General features: G+C 41.6%; 1 protein-coding gene across 8 annotated transcripts in view; it reads right to left on the bottom strand.

The window, feature by feature from the left end:
* Window positions 1-22,248, bottom strand: part of RABGAP1L (RAB GTPase activating protein 1 like) — a 556,714-nt gene that overhangs the window by 433,856 nt on the left and 100,610 nt on the right. For all 8 annotated transcript variants that reach the window (XM_007061167.4, XM_027823604.3, XM_043521568.1 and 5 more), the window contains exons 8-10: window positions 9,261-9,327; window positions 1,968-2,070; window positions 502-668 (exon numbers count right to left, since the gene is read on the bottom strand). In XM_007061167.4, coding sequence (XP_007061229.2) covers window positions 502-668; window positions 1,968-2,070; window positions 9,261-9,327 — 337 coding nt within the window. The remainder of the gene's footprint in view (window positions 1-501; window positions 669-1,967; window positions 2,071-9,260; window positions 9,328-22,248) is intronic.

Raw genomic sequence — 22,248 nt, 5'->3', positions numbered from 1 at the left:
GTGCATTTGTAACCAAGTTGCACCTGTGAACTCCAACACATTTTACCGAAACAAATTAATTAGTTTTATTTATTTATTTTGTGTGTGTGTGTGTGTGTGTGTGTGTGTGTGTGTGTGTGTGTGTGTGTGTATAAATAAAACTAGATAAATTATAACATGATAAAATTAAGACTTTCAAAGGATTGACTTTTCTTCATTTTTAATTGTTATACTCTATCACCATTACAGAGGTGGTGCTAGCCCATTGGGGATCCTAAGCAGGAATATTGTTCTCCCCTCCCTCCTCTCAACAATACAAAATGTGAATGGGGGCCCTCTTGAGCTGCTTGAGGCCCTAAGCAATTGCTTAGTCTGTTAGAGCTAGAGCCGGCTCTGTGCCACTATCAGGGGCCTTGGAAACATCTACAGAAACAAATAATTAGAAAAGGTCGACTAATGCTCAGAAAGTCAATTTTTTCTAAAGAAAGGCAATTTTATTCTTATTAGAAAACACTGCTGTACCTGTTTTAGCTTCATGTAGAAATTTTCTGTGAAGGTTTTTCTGCTGAAATACCAGAAACGCTCATTAGCTGGGTACACACGAACAACAGTCTCCAGCAAAAAGCGGACTGGCTCTACCACTTCAGTGACCACCATATCCACTGCCACAGTCATGTACACACGTTTATCTGGAACGCAAAAATAAATTCACATTCACAAAAGCAGTCAGTCTCAAAAAGAGTCAATTTCTCAAGGTACTGATTAGTATAAAAAAACCCCACAGAAACAGATGCCTATTTAGGTCCAAATCCCTTCCTATTAAATCCATCTATTGATTCTGCAGCACATATTTCATTTCTGTTTTAGATCTTGTATATCCACATAGAATGAAATGCACAATAGCCAATGGGATAGTCTCCTTTAATAGCACATAATTCTGGTAGTTCTCTCACACAAGTAAGCATTTGCAAGAATGGAGGCAAAACGTCCCATATGGCGTGAGGAGGGGGAAGGAATGAAGAAACTGCGGACCAGAACCATGGTCTGAGGTCAAATGACTGGAAAATTACACTGGGTCAGGTCACAAATCTGAAGGTATCATCTAATGCTGAAGGAGTGAGCTGTCTTAGAAGCCAGATACTCGGTGTCAAGGCATCCCCTACATCATCCTGCATTTGTCCCAAGCCCCATTGGCACTCGGATACAAAATGGATGAATGATGCCTAGGCCTTATAAGTTACAAATAAGACCCCTTAAGTACTTGATTTTACTGTTGCAGGAAACACAGCTTTTAAAAGAAGTGTTCGTTTTTAGTCATCAGGGATATGAAACAGAGCCTCAGGCAATAACAAATGCACTCACCTGGGATAGTTATGTGATCAGACCACAAATGGAAAGAACACAATCAAGTCATGAATTGGAAATAGGGTGAAGCTGCACAGCAAGAGCCAAGTCTACACTACGCTAGAAGTAACAAACTACTGTATATAACATTTTAAAAGACACTAAAAAGAAATTCAAGAATAAGGAAAAGTATGCTGTGCTCGGAGTCAATACTACTTTAAGGCTAAAATCAAGTTTAAAAAAAGGATAGGAGTCCCAGATTCAACCAAGCAGTAAAACAGTAACTAGGCGCAGTGAGGAAATGGCTCCTAAGTACCCCTGGGATTGAAAATTCTGATCCCCAGGGGAACACGCCTGTGACCTCACACACAGCTCTTCTACAGGATTCTGACCTCGCAGCAAGAGCACATGCCAGTATGAACAATTCTTTATGTTATATGTGTTTATACAGTTCCTCGCACAGTCAGGTTGTGATACTGACCAAGGCCTTTGGGGTTACCATGATGTTAACATTAAACTGAAGTACACAGCATGGTCTCAAAGAGACAAAGACAGAAAACATTTATTAAACAAGGTTAAGTATTCTTTACCATATTAAGTAATTACTAAGCAAGCAAAACAGCATTGTTAAAAAAATCATTTACCTTTAGGTGTTTCCTCATTAAGTACTACAAAAGTAGGTGCATTGGGATTCCACATTCCAGTAATAACATACGCTCTCCCATCACAGCTCTTTCCCATGGACTCCTAAGAATAAACACATGTATTATATGCATTATAGTGGCACCTACATACAACCAATATCGGGGGCCCAGTTGTGCTAGGAATTGTACAGTGAGATAATCCCCTGCTTCAAAGAGCTTCAAATCTAAACAGTGAAGATAGACAAAGTTGAAAAGGGATAGAACATACAAGCAAAGAGAACAACATGATAGCTTGCAAACATTTCATTTATTTTCATTTAGTTGAATTATTTTTGTTAGTATTTTAATTTGGGGGAGCGTGTTTCTGGCTTTATGTTTTACTGTTTTGGAGTGGGGGAATAGACAAACAAATGAAGGGAGAAGAGACAAGGAAGGGAGTGATGAGGGGAAGGCAGGGAAACAGACATGGAGGACAGGGTCAGGAAAACTGACTGTATAGGAATAAAAAAGCCAATCAGCACAGGGGAGAAAGCATTCAGAGTGAAAACTAGGGAAACTCTCTGAGGAACCCATCAACATCCAAACTTCCAGGAGAAAGGGGAGGCAGAAATCTCTCACGGTGCAGCTGTACCCATTGCACCTGCTTTGGTGTTTGCTGCTGGCTGGTAGATTTGTATGTGCCACCATTGAAGTAGATTTCTTTGAAAATTAAACCTTAACTTTAGGGGGAAATGTCAGAACAACATGCAGATGCATCCAGAATAGCCCCCTCCCACCACCACCCCGCCCCCCCCCCCGACGTACATGCATGCACTAAAATCTCTGTTAATGTCTCCAAGTTGCACTAAAAGACAATTCCATGCAGTGTCTCCCATTTCTAAAAAAATTCATAATCTTGGGAGAAATAAGTCTGAACACAGAGTTACGTGTAGAGGCTATTGCCAAGTCTGTAGTCGTATATGCACACACACCAGTCTCTTGAAGCCCTCTCCTTGTTTTAGAACATCCCTTCATTGCTCAGATCAAGGAGGGCCTTGCAGAATGGCCTCCCCACGGATCTTGAGGAGAGAGGTATCTTCCATCCTACCTCAAATTTGTCAGGGTGCTGGGTAATTAATCTGAGGTGCTCAATAAAGCTGAGTGAATAATTTATTCACTGAAGAGAAAAAAAACAACACTTTCAGGCAACCGGAAACTATCTGCAAAGTCACTTTGAGTCTGCCGAATAGTTTCAACCAAACAGAAGGTTTCCAAAACATTCTGATTTTTTCCAATCAAAATGGTTTGGTTTGACATTGTCAAAACCTTTCAATTTGTCAAGCTGATGGTGGTGCCCTTTTTATAACCCACTGGGGCAGACATTCTACATCCTGGAATGTAGAAAACCTAGGTTCAACTTCACCCTTTGTGGAGCAGGGACTTGAACTTGGGCCTCCAGCATCCTAGGTGGATGCCCTAAAAAGCTGGCTATAGAGTCACTCTCACATACTTTCCCTGGCCCAGTGATTATTCATTGCAATCATGGATGACTAAAAATTGCCACTATGAACAACAATGGAGAGAGCGAGAGATTCACATGAAAATATTCCACAGCCCCATGGCTAAGGCACTCTCCTGCAATGTGGGAGACTCAAGTTGAAATTACCTCTCCCACTTCAGGCCGTAGGGGGAATTGAACCCTGGTCTGCTACATCCCCAGAAGACTATCCTAACCACTGGACTAAAAGTTATAAGGAAGAAATGAGCACACCCTCATCCCTACCGTTTGTGAATCTAGTCTTCCTCTGTTTGTGTTAAAATATCAGAACTGAAATGAAAGACATTGGGTTGGGCTGAACAAAATGTTTGACTTGATCCAGCTCGAATTTTTTTCTGACTTTTTAATTCACTACAATTTTTTTTTTTTAATTGTTTTCATTTCCACCTGAATCAAAACATCTTTTTTTGGAATTGTCAGAGAATTGAAAAATCCATGATTCACCCAGTTCTACTGCTGAATTCTCCAAATAAACAGAAAAAGGACTTTTCAGAATATTTGTTATACTTAAGCAAATAAACTAAGATTATGTGATGCAGCAGTTTAATGCAATGGGTTTTATTTCTGGAGACCTGGATTCAAATCCTTGTTAAGATGACATATTAAAATACGTTTTTTAGACCTGTTTCAGTAAACATTTGTCTACATTACAAAGCAAACACAAAGTTTATTACAATTTGTTGTTCCATTTCCTAATCAAAGGATACAACTGGAAAAGCAGATTTGTTCATGTCAATACTGAGATGCACTAGCAGAGATATGTCTGGAGAAGGCTGAGGGGGGACACTATAAGTAATCAAATATGTAAAAGGTTTTTATAACAAAGGATGGTGATAAGTTGGGGATAGTTTAGGTATATATAATTGTGCCTCAGCACAGGGCAATGGACTGGATGTCCTCCTGAGGTCCCTTCCAGCCCTACACATTTCTGTGATTCTGCAAGTGTGCCCATTATTTGCACACTCTGTGTTTGGCTCAAGCTAGTATCATTTAGTCCCTTGCTGTCATCAGAATGACTTTTTTAAAAAAGTGGGGAAAAAATGGTTGTAGCAGGAATCTCATTAGGAAAAAAAACATGCTGCAGTAGGACAGGAAGAAGAATTCTTTAAAGTGACTGAGGGTTTTAGATGTCAGTGAAGACAACAGGTGGTAGAGATCACATCAGGGTGCATTACTCTGATCTTCACAGGGAGTAAAATATATCCTCAACATCTGAGCCAGAGCCAAAGCCAAACCCCTGAGATGTGCCAACATTCTGGAGTGTCTTTCACTGCACTGACATGTCTTTTTGACTTGCTGATATGAGACAACATAGAATGCTTTGACATCTTCAAAGCACCACTGGAAATTTTCAACTTGAGTCAAATCTCATTTGAGGAAGATTACTTTTCCCATGAAAAAGAAAAGGAATGTCCTCCTCACTCCTAAAAATTAATTTACCATGAAGTCTTCAGGAATTATCTTTCATGCTGACAACTCACACTTTGGAAAAAGAGGGGTATTTAGTCAGGATCGAGGATTCTTGTGTCTTGACTGCTAGAAGGACATCCTTAAACAATTTAATGCCATCAACATTAATTGCTTGCTATGAAACACACAAGGATCAGCTTGTCCTGATCAACCATTTTCTCACCTTACACAGGAAACCAGAGGGACATAAAAGGACTGGAAGTAAATCAAGGTTATTGTACTGATGCGCAACTCCTAACCAGTTCAAGTTAAGCACTTCTAGAATATGTTGAGATTTCAATATTGTAGAACACTAATCAAAACTCAAAAAATTAAATTACATAAACTATTAACTTGTATTTAACTTACAACTTGCTATAGAGTGTACAATAGAAAAGTTAAAAATTGAAAAAGGTCAACTAGTAGTTAAGAGCAATGGCCAAAATTTTAAGTTGTAATGAAGCAAATGAGGGGCTGAATGTTTCTAAGTATCTAGAAAGTCAGGTCACTTATTTAGATGTCCAAGTATGAATGTAGGTACCTGATTTTAATTACCCATATTTGAAAATTTTGGCTTGTATGCCTACTTCTAACAATAAGTGTCAGCTCACCACGCAAACTCCTCCACCGTTAAAAGCAACTGATGGGTACAGGTTGTGACGTCCTAATACAGTGAAACCTGCACAAAAAGACAACCTTCAATAGGCAACTCTTTGTCTTAAGCAACTACTTTAGACAATCTACACATGGTTTTAGTACCTTTTTCCTCAATGGTTTAGTTAAAATCCAAGTGCAAAATTTAGCCCTTCTTATAAATGGGTACGATTCCACTGACTTCAGTGGAACTGGGTCTGCTTATGGCAGGACTGATTTTGGCTTCTCCTCTGCTCAGTGAATATTTTTTAGTGCTCATTTTGGCCATCAATTAAGTTAAAATATAACTAGATGTCATGCTGTTGCTTGGGCAGCCTAGACAGAAGCCACCGAATGAGTTATGTACCTCCATGATGTTCTGTCCTGAACCAAATCTGATATATTACAAGACAGTGAGACAGACATGGCAATTGCCTATGATTTCTTTGGGAGAGCTTACTGTATTAAGTTTATGTATCATTGTGGGCCAGCAACTGTATGGGGGAGGGTAATCAGAGCCATCCATGAAATAAGAACAGTGTGGGGTTATCAGGCAAATTCAATCAAGTTGTAACACCTCCAGAGATACACCACCCCCTGGGGAGGCTCACCTACACTAGTTCAAACTGGATTTTTTAGAGGCCAACCGACAAAAAGCATTTTTGGATAAATAGCCTAAGTTTAAACTGAGTGGAGACCTTTCTCATCCAGAAAACAGACAGGATCTTCTGCCCAAAGGCAGGGCCTCAATCTTTAGGGAATGACTGGAAGGACTGACACCGATCAGAGCTCTTGTGGAGATAGGGGAAAGCGATCTCTGGTAAGCTTATTAGCATGTTTGTAGGGTTGTTTTTTTTTTTTAATGTTTTCTTGATAATTTTTTATCTTAAGAATAAATGTGCTTGCTTAGAAAAAGCTGTTTGGCAACTTAAACCATGGGCAATTATGCTGTTTATAGCCTCTGAGGAGAAAAGCAAAGTGCAGATATGGGCCTGTCAGTCATTCTGCCTTGCTGGGGGAACTCTGCAGCCTGAGAAAACCCCAGGCAGGAGGAAGAGAGAGAGGCAGGTCTCCACTCAAGACAGCTGATGGCTGGGGAGCCAGAAGCCTGAGGGTGGGTGCCCTTGCTGGACCACAAAGAGGAAATACAGGTGCAGTTGCCCTGAAATGGGACACTTAGAACGACTTTAAGGGACAGGTGTCTGTTGACACCATCCAGCCATCGTGCTTTAGGTTTCCGGATGGTTTTTTCCATTCTGCTTTTACTGAGTCAAAAGTCAAAGATGACTCCCATAGGGAAGTTGGTAGGCATTCAAACAAAATGTCCATGCTACCTTAGAACACACTGGGCAACCATTTGAGAGAGCAGAACCTGTTTAGTTAGAAGACTGATCTCTTCATTTGTCTTGAATTTCAACCATTGGATGTTTTCCAATCATTCAGAGATGTTTTATCTGAATGACGTCCAATTTCTTTTCCATCTGGACAATGAGGGGCCATGTTTCAGTCCCGTAGGTCAAGATACTGACCACTGTATATCCTCAGCTCAATCTCTCTACTTATCATGGAGTTTGGCTTTCAAAAGACATTTTTGATTAAGCAGCACCCCATTACTGATGACGCTTTTGCACTGCAGGCTTCAAGTTCTTCTTTGATGCCACTCATGTTATCCACAATGTAGCTGAGGTAGATGATAGCCCAACGCAGCCATATCGACTCGGTGGTTGCCCGCTAAGATGCTAGTGCCCACACCACATACAAAGTCACCAGCTGGAAGAATTTTGGTTTTACTTCAATTAATTTTCAGGCCAGCTTCTGCCGCTGAGCTTTCCAGCCTTTACATACCACAATAAACTTTTCCACTGATTTGGCAATTAGCGGATGTGACAAAGTGGGAATTTTCTGTAGTATTTTTATGAGTCCTATGTGTACCTCAGTTTCCCCTCTATGGTGCACTACTACCCAGCTAGGAGAAAAGGATTAAATTTGCTCTCCAGTCAGACTAAGACACAGGTGTGTGTGTTACCTCCCTGTATAGGTGGAATGAAGAGTCTTTAAGGAATTGGTTGAAATCAACCCAGATCAACAAGAGGGCTGGAGACACAATGCAAGCTCCAATGACTCAGATTTCCGGCTTCTCAGCAGAGAAGCTAAGCAAAGATCCAAGCTGAAGAACAAAAGACAGAGACTGGTGTTGAGGGGGTATAAGGGTTGGTTTCCAGAGGTAGCTGGAAGCTCTCTCACTTGTGAACTGACTAATGAACGAAGAGAGAGAGAGAGAGAACACACACGTGCGCAAGCACAAGTTAGATAATGGAGTTTGCTACAGCTTGGCTGGGGCTCTGGGTTGACCAGAATGGACTATGCTTTAACCTTAATTTCTCTATGCTAACCTAAGGACTTCTTATGCTGTGGTCCACTTGACTAAAATGCCACTGTTTTGATGCCACTACGAATCCTAGGTGAGGTGCATTAGTCCCTGAAGAGTGTACAAGTCTGTCCCAGGAATTTATCTCAGTTGGACTCGCTGAACAGAGCTCACAGTGTGAAGCAGCAGTGCTTAAGCCCCAGAGGTTTAGTCTCAGGAGGTAGTGAGGTATCCACGGCCTACCCTGAAGGAAAAGAGACCCCTTAGGGTGAGGCACATCAAAGGATTTCCCTCAAGAGATTGTTCCAAAGTTGGGGGCGTAGCGCCAATCCTGTAGATCTGTGACAGTTGTGGGCCTGTGGGGATCCAAGAGTGCTATGCCATTGGGAAAACTGATGTCAGTAAGGTTATCATCATCCAGGTATATCCCTAAAATATATTTACTTAGTGTTTGTTCAAGCACATATTCTGATGACATTAAGAGCTCTGGAGCGGCAAGATATCCTTGCTGAACATCTGACCTAATTCAGAGGAAGGCAGTTTGCTATTCATTTACAAGAATGCAGCTTGAAGAGTCATCATATCAGAGATGGAACACTACACAGAACTTGTCAGAGATTAACATTTGATTTACTAAATACACAATCTGAATACACAATATATGTTGCTTTTAATATGGGTTTCTAGAAATTTGAGGCATATTCACTGGATATACTCTAAGACCAAATAATTTGAAAATAAGCAGGAACAGAGGAGGGACTCTTTAAACAGCAGTGTCAGTCACATATGACAGATTAATGTCATGCTTTAAATAAGTGACAACAAAACTCTTGCAGATGCAAATCATCAGACCTTTGCTAGATTTAGGTAATCAGGTCAGACAAACGTAGAAAGCTCTACTTTATTTGCTTATTTGAGGGACCATTTTCATTAAGGATACATTTATTTATTTTTCCCCCATAAAGGGACACTGTCAAGGTTGGCATTTGAATAATTTTTTTTTCTTATCTTTGTATGTAAACTCCTCTTAATTCTTTTAGATATGCTTTCTTCCCCAGGCTAACAATGTTTCAAATGTTTTTATTTAATAAAACAAAATTCAACAACAGCTCTACAATAGTAAACCAATATATGCATATAATGGAGGAAACATTTTGGTAAAGGACCAAATTTCACCTTCAAGTTTCAAAGCTGGGATTTTTAAAAGACTGAATTACAATGGGCACCCTGACAGTGTCCTTTTTCAAAGAAGCAACAGAAAACTGCACCCCATAGCCTCTAATTTGTTAGACAAGATGATTATTACCATATCAAGTAAATGCATGTCACTGTTCTTCACATTTCGACCTGGGCTTAACAGCATCCCAAAGCATCTGCAAAAGGTTTTTAAAAATTAAAGACATTAGAAAGTCATTGAAAACTACAGCAATATCTTCTTGAGTGTGCACACGACAAAGATCACCCACTATTTTCCCTTTAAGTACAATCATTTTTACAGTAAATTGCTGTTGGTGCTTTTCTCTCTCACTTCCAGAAAAAGCCACCACATATACTAGCCATGGCCAAGAAATCGTCTACTGAAAAGATAAAGGCAAAATCAAGTATTAATTTCTGTTATGAACTTTCTTGAGTAAGTACAAAGCTTAAAGTATACAGTTTAAATGTTAAAATACTTCTGATACATAGGAAGTATTTGAGTATTTGAAAGCAAGGTATTCAATATTTCACCACATCAAGGAACATATATCAAAAATGTAATCTACTTCTGTACAGAAGGACTAAATACTATTTCCAATGTTCCTTTCTACCATTTACAACACAGTATCAGCATTCTTTAAAAATGAAAATGCTTTTCTGTTCATTCCCTATTTTAGTGTCATGTCCATTGCTAACCTTACATTTGAATTGTAAAGGAGAAAAAACCCTGAGGTTGCTTTCTTTTTCTGTAATTCTTTATGGATACATCAAATGAGCTGAAGGGTTTTGTTCAAATTTGAGCAACTGATATAGGAAAGGATTATAAAATATATAAAGCCCTAAACAGTATACACATACATGCACACCCATCCCGCTGACCACTTGGAAGGAATTATACCCTTCTTCAATGTTCAGTACTCCAGCCCCTTCAATTAAGGTACAGGAGCTTACAAAACACATTATACTAGCCTGCAGAGGCTCCAACTGAGATCAGGACCCCATTGTGTTAATTGTTTGTATCAGGGGTCAGCAACCTTTCAGAAGTGGTGTGCCGAGTCTTCATTTATTCACTCTAATTTAATACATTTTACCATTTTTAGAAGGTCTCTTTCTGTAACTCTTTAACATATAAATAAACTATTTGTGTATGTAAATAAGGTTTTTAAAATGTTTAAGAAGCTTCATTTAAAATTAAATTAAATTGCAGAGCCCCCCAGACCAGTGGCCAGGACCTGGGCAGCGTGAATGCCACTGAAAATAAGCTTGCGTGCCGCCTTTGGCACGTGTCCCATAGGTTGCCTAACCCTGGTTTATATAGACAGCACCTTGTCGTAGAATCACAAAATATTATGGTTGGAAGAGACATCAGAAGGTCATCTAGTCCAATCCCCTGCTCAAAGCAGGACCAACACCAACTAAATCATCCCAGCTAAGGCTTTGTCAAGCCAGGCCTTAAAAACCTCAAAGGATGGAGATTCCACCACCTCCTTAGGTAACCCATTCCAGTGCTTCACCACCCTCCCAGTGAAATAGTGTTTCCTAATATCCAGTCTAGACCACCGCCACTGCAACTTAAGATCATTGCTCCTTGTTCTGTCATCAGCCACCACTGAGAACAGTCTAGTTCCATCCTCATTGGAAGCCCCCTTCAGGTAACTGAACGCTGCTATCAAATCCCGATTCACTCTTCTCTTCTGCAGACTAAATAACCCCAGTTCCCTCAGCCTCTCCTCGTAAGTCATGTGCCCCATCTCCCTAATCATTTTCGTTGCCCTCTGCTAGACTCTCTCCAATTTGTCCCAGAGACCCTGAAATCTGAACAGACAAGACAAACAAAGGAAGTATTTACCATCCCCATTTTACAGTTGGGAAACTGAGGTACTGGGGCTATGTCTACACTGCACACTAAGCCCAGTCTCTGACTCAGGTTTCAGCCCAACCTCCACTTCTGTCCACACTGACGGGTTGGGTCACAGAGACCCCCTTGGGACTGCCACCTGATGTGCTGAGACTACCTCTGAGCCCGTTTTACCTGCCAGCATGGAACTTCAGTACACCGTCTGTAGTAGGCTCATGTGTCTGGCTCAACAAGAGACCTAGGTCTGAACCACGTCCCCCACAAGTTGCAGTTTTAACGGAAAGCAACTCAAGAAGTGCTCTTGTCTCTAGCACCCATATACTCAGTTCCCAATGGGTTCCAAACCCCAAATAAACCCATTTTACTCTGTATAAAGCTTATACAGGGTAAACTCAAATTGTTCGCCCTCTAACACTGATAGAGAGAAATGCACAGCTATTTTCTCCCCCAGGCATTAATACTTGCTCTGGGTTAATTAATAAGCAAAAAGTGATTTTATTAAATATAAAATGTAGGATTTAAGTGGTTCCAAGTAATAACAGACAGAACAAAGTAAATTACCAAGCAAAATAAAACAAAAACACACAGCTTTAGGCCTAATACAGTAAGAAACTGATTACAGATGAAACCTCACCCTCAGAGATATTCCAATAAGCTTCTTTCACAGACTAGATTCCTTTCTAGTCTGGGCCCAATCCTTTCCCCGGTACAGTCCTCGTTCCAGCTCAGGTGGTAGCTAGGAGATTTCTCATGACTGGAACCCACTTTGTTCCACTACCTTATAAACCTTTGGTACAAGGCAGGAATCTTTTGTCTTTTTGGGTCCCCACCCCTCCTCCTAAATGGAAAAGCACCAGGTTTAAGATGGATTCCAGTACCAGGTGACATGGTCACATGTCCTGTGAGACCCCAAGCCTTCATTCTTCCCGGCCTGACTCATAGGAAGGCTTGCAAGTAAACAGAGCCATCTACAGTCAGTTGTCCCAGTTGATGGGAGCCATCAAGATTCTAAACCACCATTAATGGCCCACACTTTGCATAATTACAATAGGACCTCAGAGTTATATTTTATATTCCAAGTTGCAGATACAAGAATAATACATTCATATAAATAGGATGACCTCACTCAGTAGATTATAAGCTTTGTAATGATACCTTACAAGAGACCTTTTGCATGAAGCATATTCCAGTTACATTATACTCACACTTATTAGCATATTTTCATAAAATCATATGGAGCACAACGTCACACACACACAAATCTATCTGACTCAGGTTAGCAAACACTCAGGACCCAGGTCCTAAGACCCTGCTATGGAGATGGGTCAAAGTTTGAGTCCCACTGTAACTCAGGTCCAAGCCCTGTCATTTTGCAGTGCGGATGCAAGCCAAACAGCAGACCCAAGCCAGAAGGTCTGTGTAGTGCAGTATGGATGTGTTAGCACAGCTGTGAGACCCAGGTCCTGTAACTGTAAACCCAAGTTAAAAATGCAATGTGGATTCTCAAGTGTAGGGTTGGAAACAGCAAATTCACAGATTCTGGCTTAGTGTGCAGTGTAGACATACCATGAGAGATTAAGTAACTTGCCCGAGATCAGAAAGGAGTCTGCACTGAAACCCAGTCTGGCGCTTGAGCCATAAGGCTATCTTTCTACAAAAGAATAAATTAAAAAAAAAACCCTCTTCCTCTAAGATCCCAAAGACATCTCCAGCGACAGCTGGAAAAAACAGACTTAATATGCCTCATATTTTTTTAAAAAATAGAACACTTCTTAAAACAATCTCTTCAGGCTTCCTTTATACAGGATAAGGAAACAAAGGCACAAAGCCAGTTTTTAAAAAATCCTTGGTAAGTCACCTGTAGATCTTCCTCTTGGTATCTGCTACATCACAAATAGAGTGGTTAGCTGATGCATATTTATAATGGACAAATGTTACGCAATATTACACAGAATATTTTTTAAGAAACGAGATCTCACAATAAAGAAAGCATCTGAGCAGCACTATTAGTAACAGGCTGAATTATAAAAAGCACAGACAATATTTTAGTCTTTTTTGACAGTTTTCTTTTGCACAATAGCCCAATTTTCTCTAATGGAAGAAAGGTTTGACTGTTTCACAATGAATATTTAGGTTTTACAACAAATAGGGATTATAAGGAATAGACAGTTTAGACATTTAGTATTCAAAGGATACCACAAAAGCAGTTTCATAGCTTTCAAATGACTGACAGCTAACTAATTAATATTGTGGTGAGCACGGTGTGTTATGAGTAGAAATGTAATAAACAATGCAATTACATTAGCAGAGTGAATATCATTATATTAAAAACTGTTACAAACAGGTTTTTCCACATAAGTGATTACTACCCTATTAGCCAGGTTTGTTCCTGTTCATTTTATGCATGTGATATTCTTTCTCTGCTTCATTATAGAAATCAGACATGGTAGTAATTTATATACAAAATTATGTTTTTCCTCTCTTCACATTTTATTATAGAGCGTAAAAAAGATCAATAGCAGCTACACAGGCTTCAAAAGGCAAAAGAGCACAGTAACTCCTCACTTAAAGTCACCCCGGTTAATGTTGTTTCGTTATGTTGCTGATCAATTAGAGAAGATGCTCGTTTAAAGTTGCACAATTCTCCCTTATAATGTCACTTGGCAGCCGCCTGCTTTGTCCACTGCTTCCAGGAAGAGCAGCCCGTTGCAGCTAGCTGTTGGGGGCTTGGAATCAGGGTGGACCCGCAGCCCCCGCATCAGCTCCCCGCTCCCCTAAGTTCCCTGTGCGGCAGCCGCCCAGCAGGCTATCAATTGCAGGCAGTTCAGCTGTCCCTCCCCCCCGGCAGTGTGCTGCTCCTGCCCTCTGCCTTGGATCTGCTCCCCAAGCCTCCTGCTTGCTGTGCAGGGGGTGTGGAGGAGAAGGGGGGGGGGGCTAATGTCAGGGCATCCCCCTCCCCTCTGCTCCTGCACCCCGCTTACCCCATCTTCCATAGAGCAGGGGGGACACACGACAGGGCTCAGGATGGAAGGAGCTTCCTGGCAGCAGCTGTGGTCTCAGCTTGCTGATCTACTTAACAAGGCAATGTACTTAAGAGTGGGGTCAGCGTACTTAAAGGGGAAATGCGCATCTCTCTCTCTCTCACACACACACGGTGTGTGTGTCTGTCTGCCATGCTGTCTCCCCTCCCTCCATTCGTGCTGCCTTGTAGAGTGTGAGGCTACATTAACAACAATGAGCTAACCCTTGAGGGCTCAGCAAACTGCTAGTTCATCATTTAGCAGTAAGGCATTCCCTGGGAAATATCCCACCCTCTGACTTCACCACCTCAACCAAGCTTCACAATCATCATCGCTGTGTACCAGGATTACATTGTTTGTTGAGCAAGAGCGAGAGCGTGTATGTGTGTGTAAAATACAGTCTTTTGTCTCATGAAAAAAATTTCCCTGGAACCTAACCCCCCGTATTTACATTAATTTTTATGGGGAAATTGGATTCGCTTAACATCGTTTTGCTTAAACTCGCTTTTTTCAGGAACATAACTACAACGTTAAGTGAGGAATTACTGCATACAAAAGCAATAAGGTTACCAGGGAAAAGGGGAGTGAAACTGAAAGACAGGCACACAACTCAGAACTGCTGGTTACATCCTTAGGCCGCAATCCCACAACTTGTTGCATGTGGCACATCATCTACGTCTGCACAAAGCTCCACAGAAGAGAATGGGGCTACACAGAAGTGTGCCACTCTGCCTGCATGCAACAAGTAGTAGCACCAGGACCACCCTGAAAATAAACTGGGATCATTTTCAAATTAATACAGATTTCCATTTATACAACAAGCCTTATCCATGGGTAAGCCCAGTGGCTTTAACATAATATGCACGAAATCAGAGTTAAGGTTAAGATTGAGTCCTTCGATCATGGGCACCCAGCTGACGTTCTGCAACTATGATCTAATGATACTGGTCAAGATTCTAACCTCAGTTACACTGGTGTGAATCAGTCTCTCTGGAGAAGTGAGTGGAATTACTCTACATCTGTAACTGAGGTCAAGTCAAGCCCACTGCCTCTAGAAATGAAAGAGTATTTCAATCTTCATACAAATTCTCTGGTCAGCCTCTCTGCTCAGAGTGTTAAAATATTTGATGTGGATACGACAGAGAAAATCAACAATTCATTTCACCGAACAATAACCAGTCACTCTCCTACAAAGCAAGACTGAAGCCAGTGGCCCCAAATATGACAAACCATATCACATTAACAAGATATTGTAGCATCCAGCTCCTTCTTACCATCCAAATTCTAGAATTTAAATTTCTCCAAATCTATCAACAATCTTTTGTACAGTGTAGACACCAAAACTGGACATAGCATTCCAGTAAAGTTCTCATTAATGCCATATACAGGGGTATTAACACTTCCCCATGTCTAAATCCAAGCATTACATTTGCTCTTCTAGCCACAGCATTGCACTGCAAACTTATGTTCAGTTGGTTATCCACCATGACAATCAGGCCCCTTTCTGAATCACTGCTTTCCAAAAACATAATCCCCCGTCCCAAAAATGTGACCCATATTCTAGATAGCTAGACGCACAATCTTGCATTTAGCTGTATTAACATACATGTTGTTCACTATGCAATGCAGATCGCTGTACAGAACTAACTTATCTTCACTATACACCACTGTGCCAATGTGTCACCTGTAAATTTTACCAGCAATAATATATTTTCTTCTAGACCATTGATAAAGATAATAAATACCACAGGGCCAAGAACAGATCCCGCTGAGACCTGACTAGAAACTCCGCTTTTGTATTATAAGTCCCCATTTACAATTACTTTGAGATCAGTTAGCCAGTTTTTAATTCATTTAATGTGTGCTGCACTGATTTTGCAGAGTTATTTTTAATCAGCTTATGCAGTACTAAGTCACATGACTTACAGAAGTCTAAGCATCTTTTATCAATACAGTTACCTTTGTCAACCAAACTTGTAATCTCAAAACACAGTATCTAGGAGGTCAACTAGAATTACTTCAAGTAAGTCATAATACTTGGTGCTAGAAAATCTGTAATTTTTTAGGAACTCCAAGTAATTTTTACTAGTGGCAGCATGAGACCTTTACCATATATCCCTAGACTGAAATTTCCCACAATAGTGCAATTTTTCTTTCTACAGATTATAAATGGATACTTAAAGGAGCTCTTTATCCTGTTCTCTAGCCTGATCTGGTGGTCCATAACAGATTCCCATCAGTATCCAATATTGTAATCTGTCAGTTAGAACATTGATCCATACGCATACCAGGTACTGCACTTCTGAATTGTCAATTACTCTAAAGCAGGTGAACCTTTTCATAACATAAATTTCTTACTGCACTTGCTGAAAGTAATTAACAAGATACTCTTATGAAATCATCATTTAAGATTAACCAAGATCAAATGTTGTACAAACCTTGAAGTTTGCATGAAACTACAAAAAAATTCAACAAATGCTTTGATGCCCCATAGCCTCCACCTACAAAGAAATTAGAAATTAATTCTGTAGCCTCTCTAACTATCAAAACTTGGAAAACCATCTGAATGACATTAAAAAGTGTGAACCTTAATAGGCAGATCTTCAGTTAATGTTTTTGAAGTACAGAATGAAACAAGTAATTCCTAGTGTTTCCCCAAGAATATGCATTTGCACTGTTTGAAGAAAAAAGAAATCAGTTAGAGGCAATTTCATTTTTGTAAAAACTAAATAATTAGACACTAATGCAACAACTATTCCTAAATTGTCACTGGTTGCTAGGAGCTGCAAGGAGTCTGAGGATCACATATGAACCAGTCATTAATTAACCCAAAATCACTTTCATCCACTACCCCCAAGAGGACACTATTAACACATGTAGGCTTACAGAATCCAAACTGAGCTTCATCAAATTAGAATACAGAAAGACAAAAATACACACCATCATCTTGTTGTAAAGAGACTTAGCTCTTTGCTGATCAGGATAGTCTGCTATAGGAGAATTTGCTGTATGAATTTCCACAATATATTATCTGCATGTACCCTCACCAGGAGTACAAATTCTCATCTTTGCAAAAAGCTGAGTTTCCATCTCAGAAAGACAAGATGGAATACTAATTACTTGCTTTCCAAAACATATTGCTGAAATTCAGTCAAGTGAAGAACTCACCAGCTAGGGTCAACTATGCATCTGCAAGGCCTCATACACAACACAAGGAGCATAATTCCTGTCAAACAAAACCTTTGTGTTGTGCTCCAGACTAACTCTAGAGCTGAAATTCTCCATAGCTTGCTTCAAATCAAAGAGAGTATTTTTTTTGAAGTTTGAGCAAAATCTGTTTAACCATTTTTGAGTTATGTGGTTATAAACAAAATCTTGTTTAAATACTAAAATTAGAAATTAGCTTCACTATTTCACAATTTGGTATTGTATATTCCATATAAAAACTAAGTTCTTTAGGGCTGCAAATTCAAACACTCAAAAGGTAGGGAATGCCAGATTTACAGTTGCCCATAAAACCTTAATTCTACCCTCTTGTATCCCTCCTCCACCCAGTCTGCATAATGAATAAGGCGGGAGTCCTTTGGAAAAATTAGTGTATGATTATGTAATTACAGATTATCATAATGCACCCACTCCCACAGCAAAGAAAGGGTTGTATAATCTCCATCCATCTATTTTAAGGCTATATTTGACATACCACTTACTGGGAACAGAAATGAAGTTGTATCATGACAGCAAGAGTGGATTTACAGGTGAAGAGGGGGAGGGATAGCTCAGTGGTTTGAGCATTGGCCTGCTAAACCCAGGGTTGTGAATTCAATCCTTGAGGGGACCATTTAGGGATCTGGGGCAAAAATTGGGGATTGGTCCTGCTTTGAGCAGGGGGTTGGACTAGATGACCTCCTGAGGTCCCTTCCAACCCTAATATTCTATGATTCTATTAAATTATTCTATATCCTGTTTTCAATCCTATTTTTAGTTATTTTTTAAAAAAGCTCCCGAAGAGTAGGAATGGAGTTTCAGGATACAGAAAATCACACAACTGTGTTTAAAGGTAATATTTTTTATTATATTTTAACTGTCTAAAGCGTTACATTTCCATTTTATGACAAAACTAGAAGTGAAAGAGAAAGATACATGTCTTTTTCAAGTTCTTTTTAATTTTTTTTTTGTGGTGAGTATCTCTTGATCATTTTAAGGTACTTTCTCCTACTAATCACTAATTAGAATATAGTACTTTCCTCAACTTTTTCACTATATGAGAGACTTGAAAGTGTATCTGAATTCTTTTGGTAAGATTGCCACCTGGTGGATTTTTTTATGTTAATATTTTTAATGCTACTATTCAGAAGGAACTTCCCCATTATACCATAACAACCACCCCCATCACCACTGTAGTTAAGGACAATTAGTATTTTGTATTATGAAAGAACAGTAACTGGTTCTTTCACATGTATTATCCACATTAATTCCACTCTTGGTGCACCCACATGAAATGAAACTGGAATCTTTTGGCCAACAGAGCCCATTCCTGTGCCCTAGATGGTCTCACCCCACCCCCCATTCCAAGGATATCAAAGGCATAGCAGGTCCAAGCACCCTTCTGTTCCCCCACCAGTGCAGAATCCCAAAGGAGTAGGACTCCATAGTAGCAGAGAAGGAGGGTGGGTCATGGAGTCCATGCGGACAACACATCTTGAAAACTGACTTCCATGTGGATTTCATTCTTGTTTACTAACAAGCAGTATCTGTGTGCTAGGAGGTAGATAATAGCTATTCTATTTAAACAATGACTGCAGGACAGACCTACCAAAAATGAGCATCTAATCTGGAAGTTTCTACCAAAGTACAGTGTCTTGCAAATATGTGGACGAAGTTCCATGTAGCTGCTCTACAAATTTCAGAAAGAAGGACATTCTTCTAACAGGCAGCAGAGGCTCTAAAGCCTGTGCTCTAGGTGGCTGTAACTTGGTTTGCTCCCAATATGTTCTTATACACTTGGAAACTCATTTTTATCATCTCTGTGAAGATTAAGATCAGGCAATATTCCATCAGCAAAGGCTACCAGCAGTTTAGGTGTGTTCATGAATGATTCTGACCTTAAGGTAAAATGGCAATTCCCTGCAGTTGAGTAATGCTTGGGGAAGAAAACTGGGAGATGAATTAATTAGGTCATAGGCAAGTGCTTGGCCCATGCTGAGGCCATCGTGATCACTGATCCAGCATCTTGCCTCAGTTTCCTCTAGACCCTCTGTATCATTGAGATGGTTGGTAGAAAGTATACATGGGTCCCAGTGTCCAGGGGACAAGAAAGCCATCTGACAGAAAGCCAGGACTGGAGCAAATGATCTAATTATGGCTACCCTCATTTGCAGAAGATACTCCGAAACACTATGTCCTTGACTGACCACCTATGGTTGTCCGAGAACTGTCTGCTGAAGTAATCTACTAGCAAGTTCTCAATCCTTGGGGACCAGGCATGATAGGGTGATCAACATACAAAATCAAGAGCCAAATGGCTTCCTGACAGAGTGGAGACGACCTGAATCCTCCATGTCTACTGACATAATCCATAGGCAGGATGTTGTCTGTCAGCATCTGACCTGTGAATCCCTGGAGTAAAGGTAGAAACCGCCACGCGTGCCAGGCAGATGACGGAGTTCCAGGATGTTTACATGCAGACAAACTTCTTGAGGGGACCATAAGGTTTGAGTTTTAAGGTGACCTAGATGACTACCCATCCCTGAGTGAAGGTATCAGTCACCAGTCTCTCTCTAAGTAAAGGTGAAGAAGAGCGTATTCTGTTGCATATCTGAAGGTCTTTCCATCAACGTAATGAGGAGAGAACTTTTTATGGGACTGCAAAGATCGTGTCCATGTGGTGTCTGCTGGGTAGATACACTGACGTCAACTGCTCTTGTAAGGAGTGTAGAAGTCTGGCAAGATTAGGGTTGCCAACTTTCTAATCTCACAAAACTGAACACCCTACCCCGTCCCTTCCCCAAGGCCCTGCCCCACCCCTTCCCCACTCACTACATTTCCCCTCCCTCAGTGGCTCACTTTCCCCGACCCTCACTCACTTTCTCTGGGCTGGGGCAGAGGGTTGGGGGTGCGGGCTCCAGGGTGGGGCCAGAAATGAGGGGTTCAGGGTGTGGGAGGAGGCTCCGGGGTGGGGCAGAGAGTTGGGGTGTAGGAGGGGGTGAGGGCTCCAGCTGGGGGTGTGGGCTCTGGGGTGGGGCTGGGGATGAGGGGTTTGGGGGTATAGGAAGGGGCCCCAGGTTGCAGGGTGGGGCCGAGGGATTCAGAGAGTGGGAAGGGGCTGCGGGTTGAGACAGGGGGTTGGTGTGCAGGAGGTGGAACAGGCTCTATGCTGAGGTGCAGGAGGGGGCTCTAAGCTGGGGGGTGAAGCCGAGGGATTCGGAGTGCGGGAGGGGACTGAGGGTTGAGGCAGGAGGTTGGGGTGCAGGAGGGGCTTTGGGCTCTGGGTTGGGTGTGCAGGAGGGGACTCTGGCTTTAGGGAGGGCTCAGGGGTGGGGCACGGGCTTGGGGCACGGGCTTACCTCAGGCGGCTCCCGTTCAGCGGCGCAGTGGGGCTAAGGCAAGCTCCCTGCCTGCCCTGGCACCACGCTACGCCCCAGAAGTGGCCAGCAGCAGGTCCAGCTCCTAGGTAGGGAGGCCAGGAGGCTCTGCACAGTGCTCTTGCCCGCAGACACCGTCCCTCCAGCTCCCATTGGCCATGGTGCTGACCAGAGCTGCCAGGGTCCCTTTTCGACCACACATTCCGGTCGATAACTGGACACCTGGCAACCCTAGGCAAGATGCATCACATAGGTGCAGGAGACCACGTGTCCCTGAAGTCTGAGGCATGCTCTCACTGATGTTTTTGGGTGCTTGAAGTTAGTTGACAAGGTCCACCTTTGTTTGTAAACTTGTGTAAGGTAAGCTTTAGCTGACTTGGAACTTAACATAGCTCCTACAAACTGCATGCTTTGAGTAGGTGAAAGTGTAGCTTTTTCTCTGCCGACTTTGAGGCCCAGTATGATAACAGTTGTAAGGGTTACCTAAATCGAGTTGGTGTTGGGGTGATCTTCCTCAGATCAGTCAGTCAGTCGAGCTCTGGGTAGAACTGGATTACCTGTTTGATTAGATGAGATGCCAGGACTGCCAAGCATTCTGAATGCCCCCAGTCCTGTGGAAAGGCCAAAGGGCAGGACAGTGATGAGAGTGTACCAGTCATGAGATCTTCCTACTAGGAACTGGAGAAATTTCATGAGGGCCAGAAGCATTAACATGTGAAAATGGGCATCTTGAAAGTTGAGAGATGTGAGCCAGTCTTGACAATCTAACAAGAGAATTATGGAGGCCAGAATCACCATCCTGAACCTGAAATGCCAGATGAACCTGTTGAGATGCTGAAAGTCCAGATATGGGATGCCATAGTACTTTCCTTCTTTGGAATGAGAAAGTAATGGGAATTAAATGCCCTGCCTCTGCACTGCTGCAAGCAGTAGATGGAGTCCAACTCTTGTTTCAACAGTGTCATGTGAAAGGGTGCCCCTGAAGGAGGGTGAGAGGTAGAAAAGGATTGGAATTGAAAGCAGTACCTTTTGCTGACAATATCTAGGACAAACTGGTCTGAGGTGATCCCATCCCAAGCTTCCAAAAAAGAGATAGTTGCCAAAAGGGGAAGGAGAAGATTTGTAGGAGGTTCTGATAGACTCTCAATGGTGTTGGCAAATTTGTTGGTGGGAGGAAGACATCTAGTGTCCAGTGTTGAGAAAGAGCTCTCCTCCTTCTGTCAGTCTCGTATCTGATGCTGCAATAACTGACCTGGCTGGAAAGTTCTATGCTGTCTTTTGAGAGAAGGGCGATCTAGACCTGGAAAGACGTACAATTAGCTAATGGTTTTCTGGGATAGGCTACCCAGTAGGCAATGGTTGATAGGTATATGAATGCTGGACTAGAGGACAAGAGGATACCAGGGGGCCTGTTCTCTGAGATGCACGCCTTTTCCTACTGAAAGAGCAGTCCCTGGAGCCTATCCCGGAATTCCACTGTGATCCCCATAGAGGGGAGGAGGGAGAATGGGAAATGAGCCCATAATGTGAACCAGTGGGTAGGATGAAAAGCAGTAAGACTCCTACAAAAGTGGGGTTGCCTTTTCAGTAGTTACAAGGATGCTCTCACGTCCCCTCATTTCAAGCAGGGGACGGAAG

Source organism: Chelonia mydas, chromosome 8 (assembly GCF_015237465.2).
Source record: "Chelonia mydas isolate rCheMyd1 chromosome 8, rCheMyd1.pri.v2, whole genome shotgun sequence".
Taxonomy (NCBI): Eukaryota; Metazoa; Chordata; order Testudines; family Cheloniidae; genus Chelonia; species Chelonia mydas.
This window is presented reverse-complemented; position numbering and strand designations above follow the sequence as displayed.